Genomic DNA, 16163 nt, shown 5'->3' on the forward strand with positions numbered 1-16163 from the left:
ATAACTGTGGCCTCCTCCCCCTGTTTCCTGCTCTCCGTTTGCCCCTGCGGATATATCAGGGGCTAACGTCTCTACAGATAGAGAAAGAGGAGCGGAAGAAAGGAGGGATGGAAGGGTGGAGGTTTGAACTCCCTTAAAGGGCCTAATGCAGGGGTGTCAAACCAATTTTACCCCGGGGGTCCGCATTCAGTCATCAAAGAGGTCCGGAGGGCTGCACTGAAAATGTGCTATATTTCCTCACCGTAAAAATGAGCAAAAAATAGTCCTCTATCCATAGTTTTTACAATTTCCGATGCTCCCTGAATGTCTAGCTTTCATTTGGGTGATTATTAGCGAGATGGACACAGTCAAGAAACTGTATGAATGTAGGTCTATTATCATTTCTACACAGTTTCCATTTGGTTTTAGTCATTTTAAAGTATATATGTTTTACTCCAACCACCCCTGACCTAATGTCACTACTGTTAGTTAGATAAACTGGGGAGAAGAGAAAGAGAGGGGAAGGAGGGGTGGCCTAAACCATGGGCCACACCAAAACGGTCCTATCAGGACTAATTAGGGCTGGCTGTGGTAAAAAAAGAACAGGCGTCTGTTTGTGCTAGCTAGGAGGCCCACAGAGAAGCTTTAGTTTCTCCTCCGCTGCCGGATCACATAACCACTTCCAGTAGCTGCTTTGTGTGGACTGGACAGACAGACTGAGGATGGTGGAGGGTAGTGGACTGGACAGACAGACTGAGGATGGTGGAGGGTCGTGGACTGGACAGACAGACTGAGGATGGTGGAGGGTATTGGACTGGACAGACAGACTGAGGATGGTGGAGGGTCGTGGACTGGACAGACAGACTGAGGATGGTGGAGGGTATTGGACTGGACAGACAGACTGAGGATGGTGGAGGGTATTGGACTGGACAGACAGACTGAGGATGGTGGAGGGTAGTGCATAGGACAGACAGACTGAGGATGGTGGAGGGTAGTGCATAGGACAGACAGACTGAGGATGGTGGAGGGTCGTGGACTGGACAGACAGACTGAGGATGGTGGAGGGTATTGGACTGGACAGACAGACTGAGGATGGTGGAGGGTATTGGACTGGACAGACAGACTGAGGATGGTGGAGGGTATTGGACTGGACAGACAGACTGAGGATGGTGGAGGGTATTGGACTGGACAGACAGACTGAGGATGGTGGAGGGTATTGGACTGGACAGACAGACTGAGGATGGTGGAGGGTATTGGACTGGACAGACAGACTGAGGATGGTGGAGGGTAGTGCATAGGACAGACAGACTGAGGATGGGTGGAGGGTCGTGGACTGGACAGACAGACTGAGGATGGTGGAGGGTCGTGGACTGGACAGACAGACTGAGGATGGTGGAGGGTCGTGGACTGGACAGACAGACTGAGGATGGTGGAGGGTCGTGGACTGGACAGACAGACTGAGGATGGTGGAGGGTAGTGCATAGGACAGACAGACTGAGGATGGTGGAGGGTCGTGGACTGGACAGACAGACTGAGGATGGTGGAGGGTCGTGGACTGGACAGACAGACTGAGGATGGTGGAGGGTCGTGGACTGGACAGACAGACTGAGGATGGTGGAGGGTCGTGGACTGGACAGACAGACTGAGGATGGTGGAGGGTCGTGGACTGGACAGACAGACTGAGGATGGGTGGAGGGTCGTGGACTGGACAGACAGACTGAGGATGGTGGAGGGTAGTGCATAGGACAGACAGACTGAGGATGGTGGAGGGTCGTGGACTGGACAGACAGACTGAGGATGGTGGAGGGTCGTGCACTGGACAGACAGACTGAGGATGGTGGAGGGTCGTGCACTGGACAGACAGACTGAGGATGGTGGAGGGTCGTGGACTGGACAGACAGACTGAGGATGGTGGAGGGTCGTGCACTGGACAGACAGACTGAGGATGGTGGAGGGTAGTGCATAGGACAGACACAAGGACAGGAGCATGGTAGTGGAGGGTAGAGGATAAAACCAGTAGTCGACCCGGTGAAACCAGCTCATAAAGCCAGGGAATTCAACAGACAGAAGGCAGAGCAAGGAGGCTCTATCTCATTTACATGGTTTGGGGTGACCCTACACTGCTGTATCAGACATATAGTAGACATTGACAACACTGACTATAAAGGGTGTGGATGTTTCCTATAATTGGAAGATCTGTCCTTTTCTTGATGTAACCAAGTTGATATGCTGATAAAATGGACTGATTCTATAGCTCTACAACAACATAGGAAAAATAATAATCTCTGGGACAATTAACAGTAGTGACCAGGCATGAGGTTACTAAAACTCACTCAAAACAAGTTGTCTACAACTACTTTACAGGTATTCTATCTCTAGAATTATCTACAGTATTCTCTGATAGGCTCCCCGCTTACACAACTTTATTTATGTTCACTCAAGCTTAATGCCATCCATTTTATGACATACTTCTTTGCCACTGCTGCCACTTTATCAGTGACAGAATCTCTTCCGCATTGCTTCTCCTCAAAGCCACAGAGCCATTAAAGTCAACAGGGGAGTACACTCAGTGTTTTATCTTTGGGCCTCTAAGACAGCTCTATCTCAGCCTTTGTAGCCTCTCAGGCAGCTCTCTCTACTCTCTTCAACCTGTTGTTGTAACAGGATCGTGAGGACAGGCCTGTCATCATATGAGCTCCATATTGGGGAGGGAAATGTGCTTTGTTAGTCTTTGCTAATTTCCATGGTTTCCGATACCCAAACATTTGTTCAAAAACGTATACACACATTCTAGCATGTGCATGTGTACACATACACTCTTTCTTTCTCTCTCTAGGTCTCTTACACTCACGGAAGCACTCACACATTCATGCACGCTCACGCATGCAAACACACACACACACACACAGTGTACACTTAAGTGAAAATTCCCGGGCATTATCACTTTTATACAACGGGTAACCAACATTTAACGATTTACAGTTTAAGTTGGAAGTTTACATACACCTTAGCCAAATACATTTAAACTCAGTTTTTCACAATTCCTGACATTTAATCCAAGTAAAATTTCCTTGTCTTAGGTCAGTTAGGATCATCACTTTCTTTTAAGAATGTGAAATGTCAGAATAATAGTTGAGAGAATGATTTATTTAAGCTTTTATTTCTTTCATCACATTCCCAGTAGGTCAGAAGTTTACATACACTCAATTAGTATTTGATAGCGTCGCCTTTAAATTGTTTAACTTGGGTCAAACGTTTCAGGTAGTCTTCCACAACCTTCCCACAATAAGTTGGGTGAATTTTGGCCCATTCCTCCTGACAGAGCTGGTGTAACTGAGTCAGGTTTGTAGGTCTCCTTGTTCGCACACTCTTTTTCAGATCTGCCCATAAATTTTCTATAGGATTCAAGTCTTGGCTTTGTGATGGCCACTCCAATACCTTGACTTGTTGCCCTTAAGCCATTTTGCCACAACTTTGTAAGTATGCTTGGGGTCATTGTCCATTTGGAAGACCCATTTGTGACCAAGCTTTCACTTCCTGACTGATGTCTTGAGATGTTGCATCAATATATTTCACATAATTTTCCTCCCTCATGATGCCATCTATTTTGTGAATTGCACCAGTCCCTCCTACAGCAAAGCACCCCCGCAACATGATGCTGCCACCCCCGTGCTTCATGGTTGGGATGGTGTTCTTCGGCTTGCAAGCCTCCCCCTTTTTCCTCCAAACATAACAATGGTCATTATGGCCAAACAGTTCTATTTTTGTTTCATCAGACCAGAGGACATTTCTCCAAAAAGTACGATCTTTGTCCCCATGTGCAGTTGCAAACTGTAGTCTTGCTTTTTTAAGTCGGTTTTGGAGCAGGGGCTTCTTCCTTGCTGAGTGGCCTTTCAGGTTATGTTAATATCGGACTCGTTTTACTGTGGATATAGATACTTTGTACCTGTTTCCTCCAGCATATTCACAAGGTCCTTTGCTGTTGTTCTGGGATTGATTTGCACTTTTCGCACCAAAGTACGTTAATCTCTAGGAGACAGTACGCGTCTCCTTCCTGAGCGGTATGACGGCTGCGTGGTCCCATGGTGTTTATACTTGCATACTATTGTTTGTACAGATGAACGTGGTACCTTCAGGTGTTTGGAAATTACTCCCAAGGATGAACCAGACTTGTGGAGGTCTACAATTTATTTTCTGAGGTCTTGGCTGATTTCTTTTGATTTTTCCATGATGTCAAGCAAAGAGGCACTGATTGTGAAGGTAGGCCTTGAACTACATCCACAGGTACACCTCCAATTGACTCAAATTATGTCAATTAGCCTATCCGAAGCCTATCAGAAGCTTCTAAAGCCATGACATCATTTTCTGGAATTTTCCAAGCTGTTTCAAGGCACAGTCAACTTAGTGTATGTAAACTTCTGACCCACTGGAATTGTGATACAGTGAATCATAAGTGAAATAATCTGTCTGCAAACAATTGTTGGAAAAATTACTTGTGTCATGCACACAGTAGATGTCCTAACCGACTTGCCAAAACTATAGTTTGTTAACAAGAAATGTGTTGTTGAGTGGTTGAAAAACTAGTTTTAATGACTCCAACCTAAGTGTATGTAAACTTCCGACTTCAACTGTATGTATTTTCATTAAAAACTTTACTTAAATGTATTCATATTATTTCATCCTTCCACAAAATATAGTCCCGACACAAATCTAGGGATGCTACCCAAGCCGGCTGGTCGTTTGTTCTATCGGTTTGGTTGCCGGTGACGTGACCCAGTCGTTGAGTCTTTTTTTTCTGCATCTATGGACGCAACCCTGACGTTTGTTCTAAATGCTCTATTGCTATACTGGCCGGCAACGTTCTTATCCCTTGCTTGCTAGCTAGCCAACTACGGATAATTTACAGTCACGTCAAACAGCACAGCCAGAATAACAACAAAGTAGCTGCATTTGCGTTTGTTTAAGCTGTTTTTAGTGATATTTATTTGGATACATCAATAATAATGAGCTAATGATACACTATTTCACCTGGCATTGATAATGTGCTCTCTCGTCAGGACATTGTTGTTCAGAGGAGCTAGCCAGCAACACAGCTAACACAATCACTTCAAACTGAAGCTGGAAAGACTGTAAACTAGCTGCACTTCGTTTCGTTTGACCTGTTTTTACTTCGTTTCGTTTTAACCGGTTTTTAAATGGACATTTCTTTGTAAATATCCATAAAAATGATGCTGATTCATGATTTTGACTGGCTGAGAAAAGCTGCCTGCCTGTCTGTCTGTCTCATTCTGACTCCCAACACGTTCATTACTATGGGACAGCTGGAGATTGAATTTCAATACTGAAACAATGTTGCAAATATCAAAGGGAAAGACAGCAAGTTCTACCACAATTGAAAACCAATTGCTAGTCTAAAAGAAATGGGAGATAATGTCTAGATGCTTTTTACAGTGGAGATCAAGTTCATAAATTGTCTGGCTAGTGGATTGCGCAGTGAGATGGAACAGAGTAAATAGGCATTTCATAGCTTTAGCCGGTGGTAACTTGTGGAATAGACACCGATTGGAATGCGGTTTTAACCAATGAGCGTCCAGGATTAGACCCACCCGTTGTATAAACCATACACATCCCATTACGTGAGAGGATGAAAGGAGAAAGTTTTAATGTAGCAGAGTGTATTAGGTGTTAGACAAATTTTCACAGTATGGTGTGTAATCTGGTATATAAACAACATAACAACATATACCCAGGTGTGTTCTGGGAGATGTGTTCCAGACATTCTCTCTCTGTGTTTATAGCAAGAACTATCCATTAAGTGTTATTTCCCTTAAACACAGCCTGATCCTCTCATCTCACCTCCTTAAAACTGAACCGAATGTCTGTAAATCTATCAACACACACCCTTACATAACAACTTTCGAACTATATTTCGGTCTTAATCTTAGCATTTGTATATATATCATGTACAATCTGACAGATATGGGCGTAGAAAATATGATGCACTTTTTAATATTTTGTATTTCTTTGAATGCTCTGTTACAGTAAGCTCCCCTATAATTGCCAGTAGTTTGTATGCGTGTGTCTCACCTTCTGCAGGGCTGAGTCCACGGGCAGCAGAGATCATGGAGAGGGTGGGGCTGCTGTGCATGGAACGGAGGTAGTGCTCCATCTGGGGGTGGACGTAGGAGTGAGGTGGGCTGAAGGGGGAATCCCCCGTCCCTGCTGCGTGGGGGGACAGACGGATCAGAGAGATGCCGTCTGAGATGACCGGGCTGCCTGCTAGGCCATGATGTCTGGAAAGAGAGAGGGAAAATGAGTTAGTAACAGAAATAGAGTGAAAGAGACAACCATGTACAAGCATGAATACCTTGAAAGAGTAATGCAAAACAGTGTTTTGTACAACAGGATTTTTGTGCATTGAACAAGTTGAGACTGAGGGTCTCAGACTACACTCCTATGAAAAAGCCTACTGTTTGGGTGTCTGTTTGGGTGGGCACAGCCAAGGTGTCTCTCGTATTAGTACATCCGGATGTAAACTGTAAAAAACTGAGGCGTCTTGTCGGCCACCTTCAAGCTACCAGATTAATAGAACAAGATACTGTGACTAAAGTTGAGTCATTGATAATATAGCCCACAGGTCACAGTCAGTGGGATATAAATGTGTCATCTGTTGGCAGGTAACTAGCAGGTCTGCTTGTAGAGACACAGCCAGGAGGCTGCTGTAACTCTTGATAGCTACTCCCTGAAGCCAGAATAGAACACTGAATACCGTGCCGGCTGTCTGCTGGCCGCTGGCACAGTTCTTTTAACTGTTTTTGGCAAAGCTTGTTCTTTGAAGGGGCATGCTACTCTTTGTGTTAATATGGTTGTTGGGTCTAATTGAAACCTCTGTGTGTGGTGAGCCAGGCAGTGCAGCACCTGGAAACAGGATTTAAACAAAGCAGGCCAGTACCACGTCCTCACCTCTCCACTCTCTGTCTGTTGCTATAGAGGCCTACAGGCTTCTCCTATACTATAGGCTGCTTCTCTTAACCAAGGAGTAGATGTGTCAGGAGGCGTTTTTAAAGGAAGCAGGCCAGTACCACGTCCTCACCTCTCCACTCTCTGTCTGCTGCTATAGAGGCCTACAGGCTTCTCCTATACTACAGGCTGCTTCTCTTAACCAAGGAGTAGATGTGTCAGGAGGCGTTTTTAAAGGAAGCAGGCCAGTACCACGTCCTCACCTCTCCACTCTCTGTCTGCTGCTATAGAGGCCTACAGGCTTCTCCTATACTACAGGCTGCTTCTCTTAACCAAGGAGTAGATGTGTCAGGAGGCGTTTTTAAAGGAAGCAGGCCAGTACCACGTCCTCACCTCTCCACTCTCTGTCTGCTGCTATAGAGGCCTACAGGCTTCTCCTATACTACAGGCTGCTTCTCTTAACCAAGGAGTAGATGTGTCAGGAGGCGTTTTTAAAGGAAGCAGGCCAGTACCACGTCCTCACCTCTCCACTCTCTGTCTGCTGCTATAGAGGCATACAGGCTTCTCCTATACTACAGGCTGCTTCTCTTAACCAAGGAGTAGATGTGTCAGGAGGCGTTTTTAAAGGAAGCAGGCCAGTACCACATCCTCACACTTCATTAGTCTCCAAATTACCACTGTAATGACTCACAGTATGCTGTCCATTGGGGAGGGGGGAGGAGAGGGTTGATGAAGTGGGGCGGGACATGGGGGTGGATAGGGGAGAGTGGGATGGGGTGGTGGGGGGGTGATGGGGAAAGTGGGGACGGTGGAGTTGGGGGCTCAGCGTACCAGACTTCAGTCTGTTCAACTGATGAGTTGCAGGCAGGCAACACACAAAAACAACTAAAATGCGCTTGCTTTGAAGAAAAAAGTATTTGAAGCTGATATAAGTTAGTATACACAAAGATGTTTTAACATCTATTAGTTATAATGATAAGAATTCATATTAGATACTACTTGGAACTTAGACTTTCAACACACATTTCCGTAGTAAATGCTGATATGTGCCAGGAGTACATGAGATAAAGAAAATAGTTGAAATACTGATATGGCTTCTTGCTGTAAAATCTGTGGATTTGGTTATACTGATCTCTCACTGAAATCCATAGGGATGAGAAGCTGGCAGAGGCCGGTTGTGGGTCTGAACGGTGGGTCTGAGATGTTAGCGTTCTTGGCAAGGCCTGGGTTCACCTCAGTCTCTCATTTATACCCCTCTCTGTATGGGAGCCAACCTGCACCCAACCCAACCCAGTTCTTGCTGCTCCCTCCGTTTCCAGTAAACGCCTACAGACAACCAGCCTTGTCTGATGGCCAACTTTCTGCCGTCAACCCCTCCAATGGACGGCCCATAAAGAGGTCTCTGTTCTGTTCTGGGGGAGCTGAGAAGAAACAGACGCTCCATACACAAAAACACAAGCTGATTCCCTCCCCTTGGAGCTTCCACACGACGCGGGTCTAGAGGCCTGTGCAAGTTCCACAGATTAGCGTTCAGCTTCACTGACGCGCCGAGTTCCGTAAAACTGGCACCAGAGTGCTCTTATCTGTCTGAGTAATTTACTACGGACCGTGCTGGTTGGTCACCGTCCTTCATGTTTAGCCACAGTGTTCCCGGTTATCGCTGCGCTGTGGCGGGAGTGTCATTTGGAGGCAGCGGTGGGATCTGAGGTGTGACGACCCCAAAGAGCCTTTAGAGCTGGCTGAGGCTGCGATCTCAAATGGCACCCTATTCCTTATATAGTGCACTACTTTTGACCAAAGCCCTATGGACCCTGGTCAAAAGTATTGCACTAAATAGGGAATATGGTACAATTTTGGACGTTGACTGACTCACCTGTGGTCCCGACCTCAGCCACAGAGAATCAACACAGAGTACACAAGTGAACATTTTCAAATGTGCCATTTCTTAATAAACATTTAAAGCCAGATAAGAGGCCAATGTTGTGTTTATATATACAGTGGTATTGGACTCCTTTCAAGTATTTGGAATATAAGTCAATAAACTTAATTGAAACTGTGAAATTGAAATTGGCTAGTTTGTGGAGGCTGTGAATGCTCTCTCTTATGGGAGCCCCCTCCTAGATGGAATCTAAACAAGCTTGAAGTGCAAAAATGATGAACAGCAACTAACCTGACTGGTGCAAAATGAATTGGTCGTGCCCTACCTCCCAGACTTAAATGATGTATTTGATCAGAGCTCAACTGGAGAAATGACATACAATTGACACATATACCTTTCTTAAATCCCTTGAATTCCTTTGTTTCAATGGTGAAGCATTTCTGAATGTCTTTTTCGATGGGGTTCTTTGAGCTTCAAAATACCGCAGTAACACATTGCAGTTTTCACACATAATCATCATCGAAACCTTATTTGTCTGTCACGGTATGACACAGAACATGTTAAAAAACACCATTAATCACACACGTGCGTGTTTGAGTCTTTGATAATGAGGTGAAATGTACTACCTTGGCCTGTCAGGAGACAACAAATAGGGACCTCTCTGACAGCTACTATTATTGAAGTCTTGTCGATCCGCCCTCTTTCTGACAAGATGTTACTTGAATTGTTTCTCCACAGACAGGTCTTAGTCACAGACGGAGTATGTAGTTCAACAACCCTGAACAAACGACCCTGGGAGAGCAGTCTCTACATTAGAACCTGTAATTTAAAGAGAATTCCATCATACACAGCGCCATGGGTGGCTACCAGACTAAACTGATGTAACTGAAGTGGTCCTTTGTAGCTCAGTTACGCCAGGATAGAGGGTTTGATTTCCGGGACCAGCCTGACGTAACATGTATGAAAGAATGACTGTGAAAGGCCCTGCATGGTCAATCTGATGTCTGCAGTGGCCATACAGCATTTACTGCGATACGGCCTCTGCAGAATTCAGGGCATTCATACTTCATGCGCTTCCTGTAGCACTGCAGAGCTGTTGCGAAGGAAGTTTTCAAGAAAGTGAGTTTGTGTTTATACAGGACCTCCCGGCCCCACCTACTGTCAACCAGTTATACGAAGCCCTCCACATTGTTACAAAATTTGGGAGGTGCACGGTGATGCAGTACGGAGCTCGATTTGGCACGGAGCTCGGTTTGGCCTCTGCATGCCTCCGGAGGCTTCTCAATTGTATCACCCCCTCCATACGGAGCCTCCGACCACATTTTCAGATCAAGCATAAATTGGCTTTAAGTCGCTTTGGATAAAAGCATCTGCTAAATGGCATTAATAATTTATTTTATTATTATTATTATTTATATTATGAAGTCATTGGGAGAGTGGAAGACAGACAGTCGTCTCTTTATCTTTGTCTGTAGCTATGTACAGTGCATTTAGAAAGCATTCAGAATCACTTTTTCCATATTTTGACGTTACAGCCTTATTCTAAAATGTATTAAATCGTTTTTTCCCCCTCATCAATCTACACAATACCACATAATGACAAAGCAAAAACAGGTTTTTAGGAATGTTACAAATGTATAAAAACAAACAACTGAAATATCACATTTACATAAGTATTCAGACCCTTTACTCAGTACTTTGTTGAAACATCTTTGGCAGCAATTAAAGCCTTGAGTCTTCTTGGGTATGATGCTACAAGCTTGGCACACCTGTATTTGGGGAGTTCTGCAGATCCTCTCAAGCTCTGTCAGGTTGGATGGGGAGGGTCGCTGCACTGCTATTTTCAGGTCTCTCCAGAGATGTTCGATCGGGTTCAAGTCCGGGCTCTGGCTGGGCCACCCAAGGACATTCAAAGACTTGTCTCGAAGCCACTCCTGCGTTTTCTTGGCTGTGTGCTTAGGGTTGGTGTCTTGTTGGAAGGTGAACCTTCGCTCCAGTCTGAGGTCCTGAGCACTCTGGAGCAGATTTTCATCAAGGATCTCTCTGTACTTTGCTCCGTTCATCTTTGCCTCGATCCTGACTAGTCTCTCAGTCCCTGCTGCTGAAAAACATCCCCACAGCATGATGCTGCCACAACCATGCTTCACCGTAGGGAAGGTATTGGCCAAGGGATGAGCAGTGCCTAGTTTCCTCCAGACATGACGATTGGTATTCTGGCTAAAGAGTTCAATCTTGGTTTCATCAGACCAGAGAATCTTGTTTCTCATGGTCTGAGAGTCCTTTAGGTGCCTTTTAGAAACTCCAAGAGGGCTGTTATGTGCATTTTACTGAGGAGTGGCTTCCGTCTTTCCACTCTATAATAAATGTCTGATTTGTGGAATGCTGCAGGAAGGTTCTTCCATCTCCACAGAGGAACTCTGGAGCTCTGTCAGAGTGACCATCGGGTTCTTGGTCACCTCCCTGATCAAGGCCCTTCTCCCCTTATTGCTCAGTTTGGCCGGGCAGACAGCTCTAGGAAGAGTCTTGGTTCCAAACTTCTTCCATTTAAGAATGATGGAGGCCACTGTGTTCTTGGGGACCTTCAATACTGCAGACATTTTTTGGTACCCTTCCCCAGATCTGTGTCTCGACATAATCCTGTCTCTGAGCTCTACGGACAATTCCTTCGACCTCATGGCTTGGTTTTTGCTCTGACTTGCACTGTCAATTGTGGGACCTTATATAGACAGGTGTGTGCCTTCCAAATAATGTCTAATCACTTGGATTTACCACAGGTGGACTCTAATCAAGTTGTAGAAACATCTCAAGGATGATCAATGGAAAGAGGATGCACCTGAGCTCAATTTCGAGTCCCATAGCAAAAGGTCTGAGTACTTATGTAAATAAGGTATCTGTTTCTATTTTTAATACATTTGCTAAAATAAAAAAAATTAAAACAGTTCTCGCTTTGTCATTATGGGGTACTGTGCATAGATTGATGAGTCAATTTTTTTTCTCCATCCATTTCAAAATAAGGATGTAACATAACAAAATGGGGAAAAGGTGAAGGGGTCTGAATACTTTCCGAATGCACTGTATATTGTAAGAGGAGTAGAAGGTGGAGAGTGAATACAAGCCACACAAACTACAGTACTGTACATTTCCACTTGAGGTAATTGTTGTTTGCTTCACTGTATGATTACCAGCTTATGTAGCTACTCTCTGCTATCCCATTGTTGGATTCCTAGTGTGAGAAAAAGTGCATTTGGACAAGGGATTGCTTGTTTGAGCTTCAAAAACATATGAGTAAGTGCATAACTGTGTGTATGCATGTGGAGTACAGAGGATAGGGGAGGGGGATGTTTCTGTGCGGTCCTTTTGGTGTGGGGCAGGGCAGTAAATGGACATAGGCTGGTTAGGGCCACCTGTACCTACTGTATTCAACACCTCTTTTTAAGTGGCCTTAGTCTTTACTGCAACTCCAGGGTGGTGGAACAAGGAGTTAAGGAAGCCTTTCTCTGGACAGACAGACAGACAGACAGACAGACAGACAAATAGCAGCCTTTACCTCTCCTCCCCAACACTGAAGGTTATGTGAATTCAGGCATCCTGTTTCAGTGGATCTCTCTCTCTACTTTCTTTGCCTGGCTGTCTGGAACTGCCAACAAGTTAGTATTTGCCTCTCTGGCATGTTTTTCCCTACTGGCTCAGGAGATGAATTACGACGTGACACACTCTCGTCTGTACTTCTGGGCAGCCACTCCCATTGAGATAAATCACTATGGCTGTGTGTCAAATGGCACCCTATTCCCTATATAGTGCACTACTTTTGACAAGGGCCCATAGGGCTCTGGTCAAAAGTAGTGCACTATAAAGGGGATCGGGTGCCATTTGGGATGCAAGCTGTGTTACCCCACAGGGGCTGGGGATGGGGCTGCAGTGAGCTCCTAGTTGTTTTTGGGACTCTTCATCAGGATGCTGAGGATTTGGACTCAAACTTTGAAGATATACTATTCTTTAACAAGAGGACTCTTTGTACAGCAGACAAAGGAATGAGGATGACCTAGAAACCTAGTGGGGACAGTAGCTAGTATGCAAAGACACACTTATCTTTTATTCTGATTCAACTTGGTGACTTCTGCAGTTCTTCAAACCAAATTCTCTAAATTTGCCAGATAAATCTTGACATTTTCAAACCATTTGATTGATAGCTGCTTCTGTCCTTTCATGAATGCATTCCTCGCAATAATTCACAGGAACTTTTCTTTTAAATCCTCCCATTAGTACTGAGTGAAAGCTAGAACCAACATCCTAAAAAACTGAGTGTCAATGGACTGACACCCAATCAGCATGCTCAGGATCAACCCAATCTTCCAACGCTAACCAATCAGCATGCTCAAGATCGGCTTCCCTTTTAACGCACGCTCGGGAACTGTACTTTAAACTAGAAAAAAACAAATAGCTGATCTGGAAAATCCATTTAATCAACACATTCCAAGCCTAGACTGATTGCCTGGTAAGCTGGACCGCATGTGTTTACGTACAGGGGTGGTGCAGGCCGCAGCTCTCCAGCTCCACCTCACTAAACCTTGGGGCAGAATTCAGTTCAGTTCAATGCTGCAATTTGGATCCAACTCCCAAAAAGAATAAATAGCGGTCCTGCTGATCTGGAATGAGTGGGGATCTGTTTTCCGCTTCCTCTCGTTGTGTTGCTGTTTATGTTCTGGGAACGGAAGGCTGGATTTTGGATACTAATTACCCCCTCCAACATGTTGGCAGAGAGAAGAGGCTGGCTTCCCTCTTCATTGACTTGTGGGTTCACACAGAGGATGCCCATTTCCACAATACACTTTAGGCCTACACCGCACATTATAAGCACTGTCTCAAAGCAAAGCTCTGTACTGTTACACTGTCTCAGAGCAAGCAAGCACTGTACTGTACTGTTGAGGGATGAATGCATCTTTCCCAAAATGTCCCAATCTTTCTCCAAAGAACTTCGCCAAATTCCCCCAGTCCAGACCAGCGAAATGCTCCAGGCATTTTACTCTTATGTCTTTGGTGCATCTAGTCATATCCATGAGTAACCAAGAGGCCTATCTAGCCAGGTACTGACTGATGCAGCATCCCTCCCTAGGAACTCTGGTTCTGGTTCTTGTTCCTCCTGTTCTTTCCATGATATAGACTGACTAGGTGAATCCAGGTGAAAACTATGATCCCTTATTGATGTCACTTGTTAAATCCTCTTCAATCAGTGTAGATGAAGGCTAGGAGACAGGTTGAAGAAGGATTTTAAATCCTTGAGACCTGGTTTGTGTATGTGTGCCATTCAGAGGGTGAATGGGCAAGACAAAATATTTAAGTGCCTTTGATAGGGGTATGGTAGTAGGTGACAGGCACATTTCACGCTAAACAGTTTCCCGTGTGTATCAAGAATGGTCCGCCACCCAAAGGACATCCAGCCAACTTGACACAACTGTGGGAAGCTTGAGTCAACATGGGCCAGCATCCATGTGGAACTCTTGACACCTTGTGGAGTCCATGTCCCAACGAATTTAGGCTGTTCTGAGGGCAAATGGGGTTGCAACTCAATATTAGGAAGGTGCTCCTAATGCTTTGTTCACTCAGTGTATATGGAAACTAGTTAAAAACAGAGAAGGAACTGTTCCATAGCTAGCTCTGTTCTGAGGCGCTGCCAGCCGGGCATGAAGGCAGCATCCATCCCTTCTACCAGAGTAGGAACAGTCCGATAGCTGTAAATATGACAGCTCTGACAAAATGACCCATGCCCTCATTATTTTCCAAGCAAACAGTGATGAAGGGTCTCAGTGCGGAGCCGTCTTGTTCAGGTAGACAGGAAGCAGAACCCCTGACATACTGCAGTGCGGGTAACAAAGCGACATACACCACCGACATATGACACCGCTACTTAATTTGCAGAGCAAGGTATATGTAATTAGGGTGATTTTGGCACAGGCGGAGGAACAGACAGCTAGATCAGGGGCTTGATGAATTAGGGGAGCACTGTCAAGATCAAATCACATTAATCATGGCAGTCGGAGTAAGGACTCTGTTTTCAACTCCACTCGTCCTCCTCCCTGGTTTGTCTAGTGATGAATAGCTTTTCCACTGCAGGAACAAAGTATGTATCACCATCACCATCAGATCTGGGAATGCAAATAGAAGTCCCACAAACCTATTGATTTGTTTCATCCACCTCTTTGTGTTTTTTAAGATAAGCGGAGAAAGGAGAGGAGAGCTGGCAATGTTAAGCAGACCAAACTTTTTTGGTCTTTTCTGGGACGGACAACAAATTAAAAGGTGTGGACTGGAAAGAAATGTGTCAGTTTGGGTGGAGTCTGAATGACAAAAATAAACCCAATTTGGCCAAAGTTCTGTCTATCTTTCTTTCTTGATAGCCTGCCTGCCTCAGTCTGTCTGTCTGCCTGTCTGTCTGACAGATCCCTCTCTGTGGATCTCCTCTAATGTGTTGAGGATGTCTCTCTGGCAATGCTCCCTAGCGTTTCAGCGCACCATGCCAGTGGGACTACAGAGCTTTCCAAGTCCCACACCATGAAACAAAAGGAAGGGAGATACGAATGGAAATGTTAACATTCTGTTGTATTGGTGCTAAACCGACGGGTTCTTTATTTTCTCCTTTCTCTCTCTCAGTATCATCTGTCTTTAATATGGACCTGGCATTCTCTCCCTCAGTATCATCTGTCTTTAATATGGACCTGGCTTTCTCTCTCTCCGTTTGGAAAGGTTTCTCTCTCTCTGACTCGGATGAAAGGAGGGAGAGATGGCGGGACCACCGAGGGTAAATCACTACAGGGTGATGACTGACCTGCTCATTCACATTCTTGTAAAGAACAGGACACACTGCAGAAAACATTCAAGTAGATTCTCATTTAATTAAAGATAAGGTTTAACAAACTGAAACAGAAGCCAGTGCCCAACAATTCAGCTAGATCAGGTATTCCCAAACTGGGGTATGCAATGCCGTCAGGGGTACGCCAAATACAGTTTTTTCTTCACATTTTCAAACAGTCCATTTAGCTGCTGCTCATGTTGGTATCTGTACTGATGGCGCAAAAGCCATGACCAAGTGGAGTGGTAACGCACGGGCAAGCAGTTGCTCCTGACGCCACTTGGGTACACTGCAGCATCCACCGAGAGGCTCTTGCTGCCAAGGGAATGCCTGAGAGCTTGAAATAAGTTTTGGACACTACAGTGAAAATGGTTCACTTTGATAAAGCAAGGACCCAGAACTCACATGTATTTTCTGCACTATGCAATGATATTGGCAGCTGCCGTGTAACGCTTTTACAACATACAGAAGTTTGCTGGTTATCAAGGGGCAAAGTAT

The 16163-nt window shown here is 45.0% G+C and overlaps 1 protein-coding gene across 1 annotated transcript in view; it reads right to left on the reverse strand.

The window, feature by feature from the left end:
- gli2a (GLI family zinc finger 2a) overlaps window positions 1-16163 on the reverse strand; it is a 105976-nt gene that overhangs the window by 27570 nt on the left and 62243 nt on the right. Inside the window, exon 4 of the mRNA XM_029711571.1 lies at window positions 6067-6272. Within this exon, the coding sequence (XP_029567431.1) occupies window positions 6067-6272 (206 nt within the window). The remainder of the gene's footprint in view (window positions 1-6066; window positions 6273-16163) is intronic.

This window comes from Salmo trutta, chromosome 24 (genome assembly GCF_901001165.1).
Source record: "Salmo trutta chromosome 24, fSalTru1.1, whole genome shotgun sequence".
Classification (NCBI taxonomy): domain Eukaryota; kingdom Metazoa; phylum Chordata; class Actinopteri; order Salmoniformes; family Salmonidae; genus Salmo; species Salmo trutta.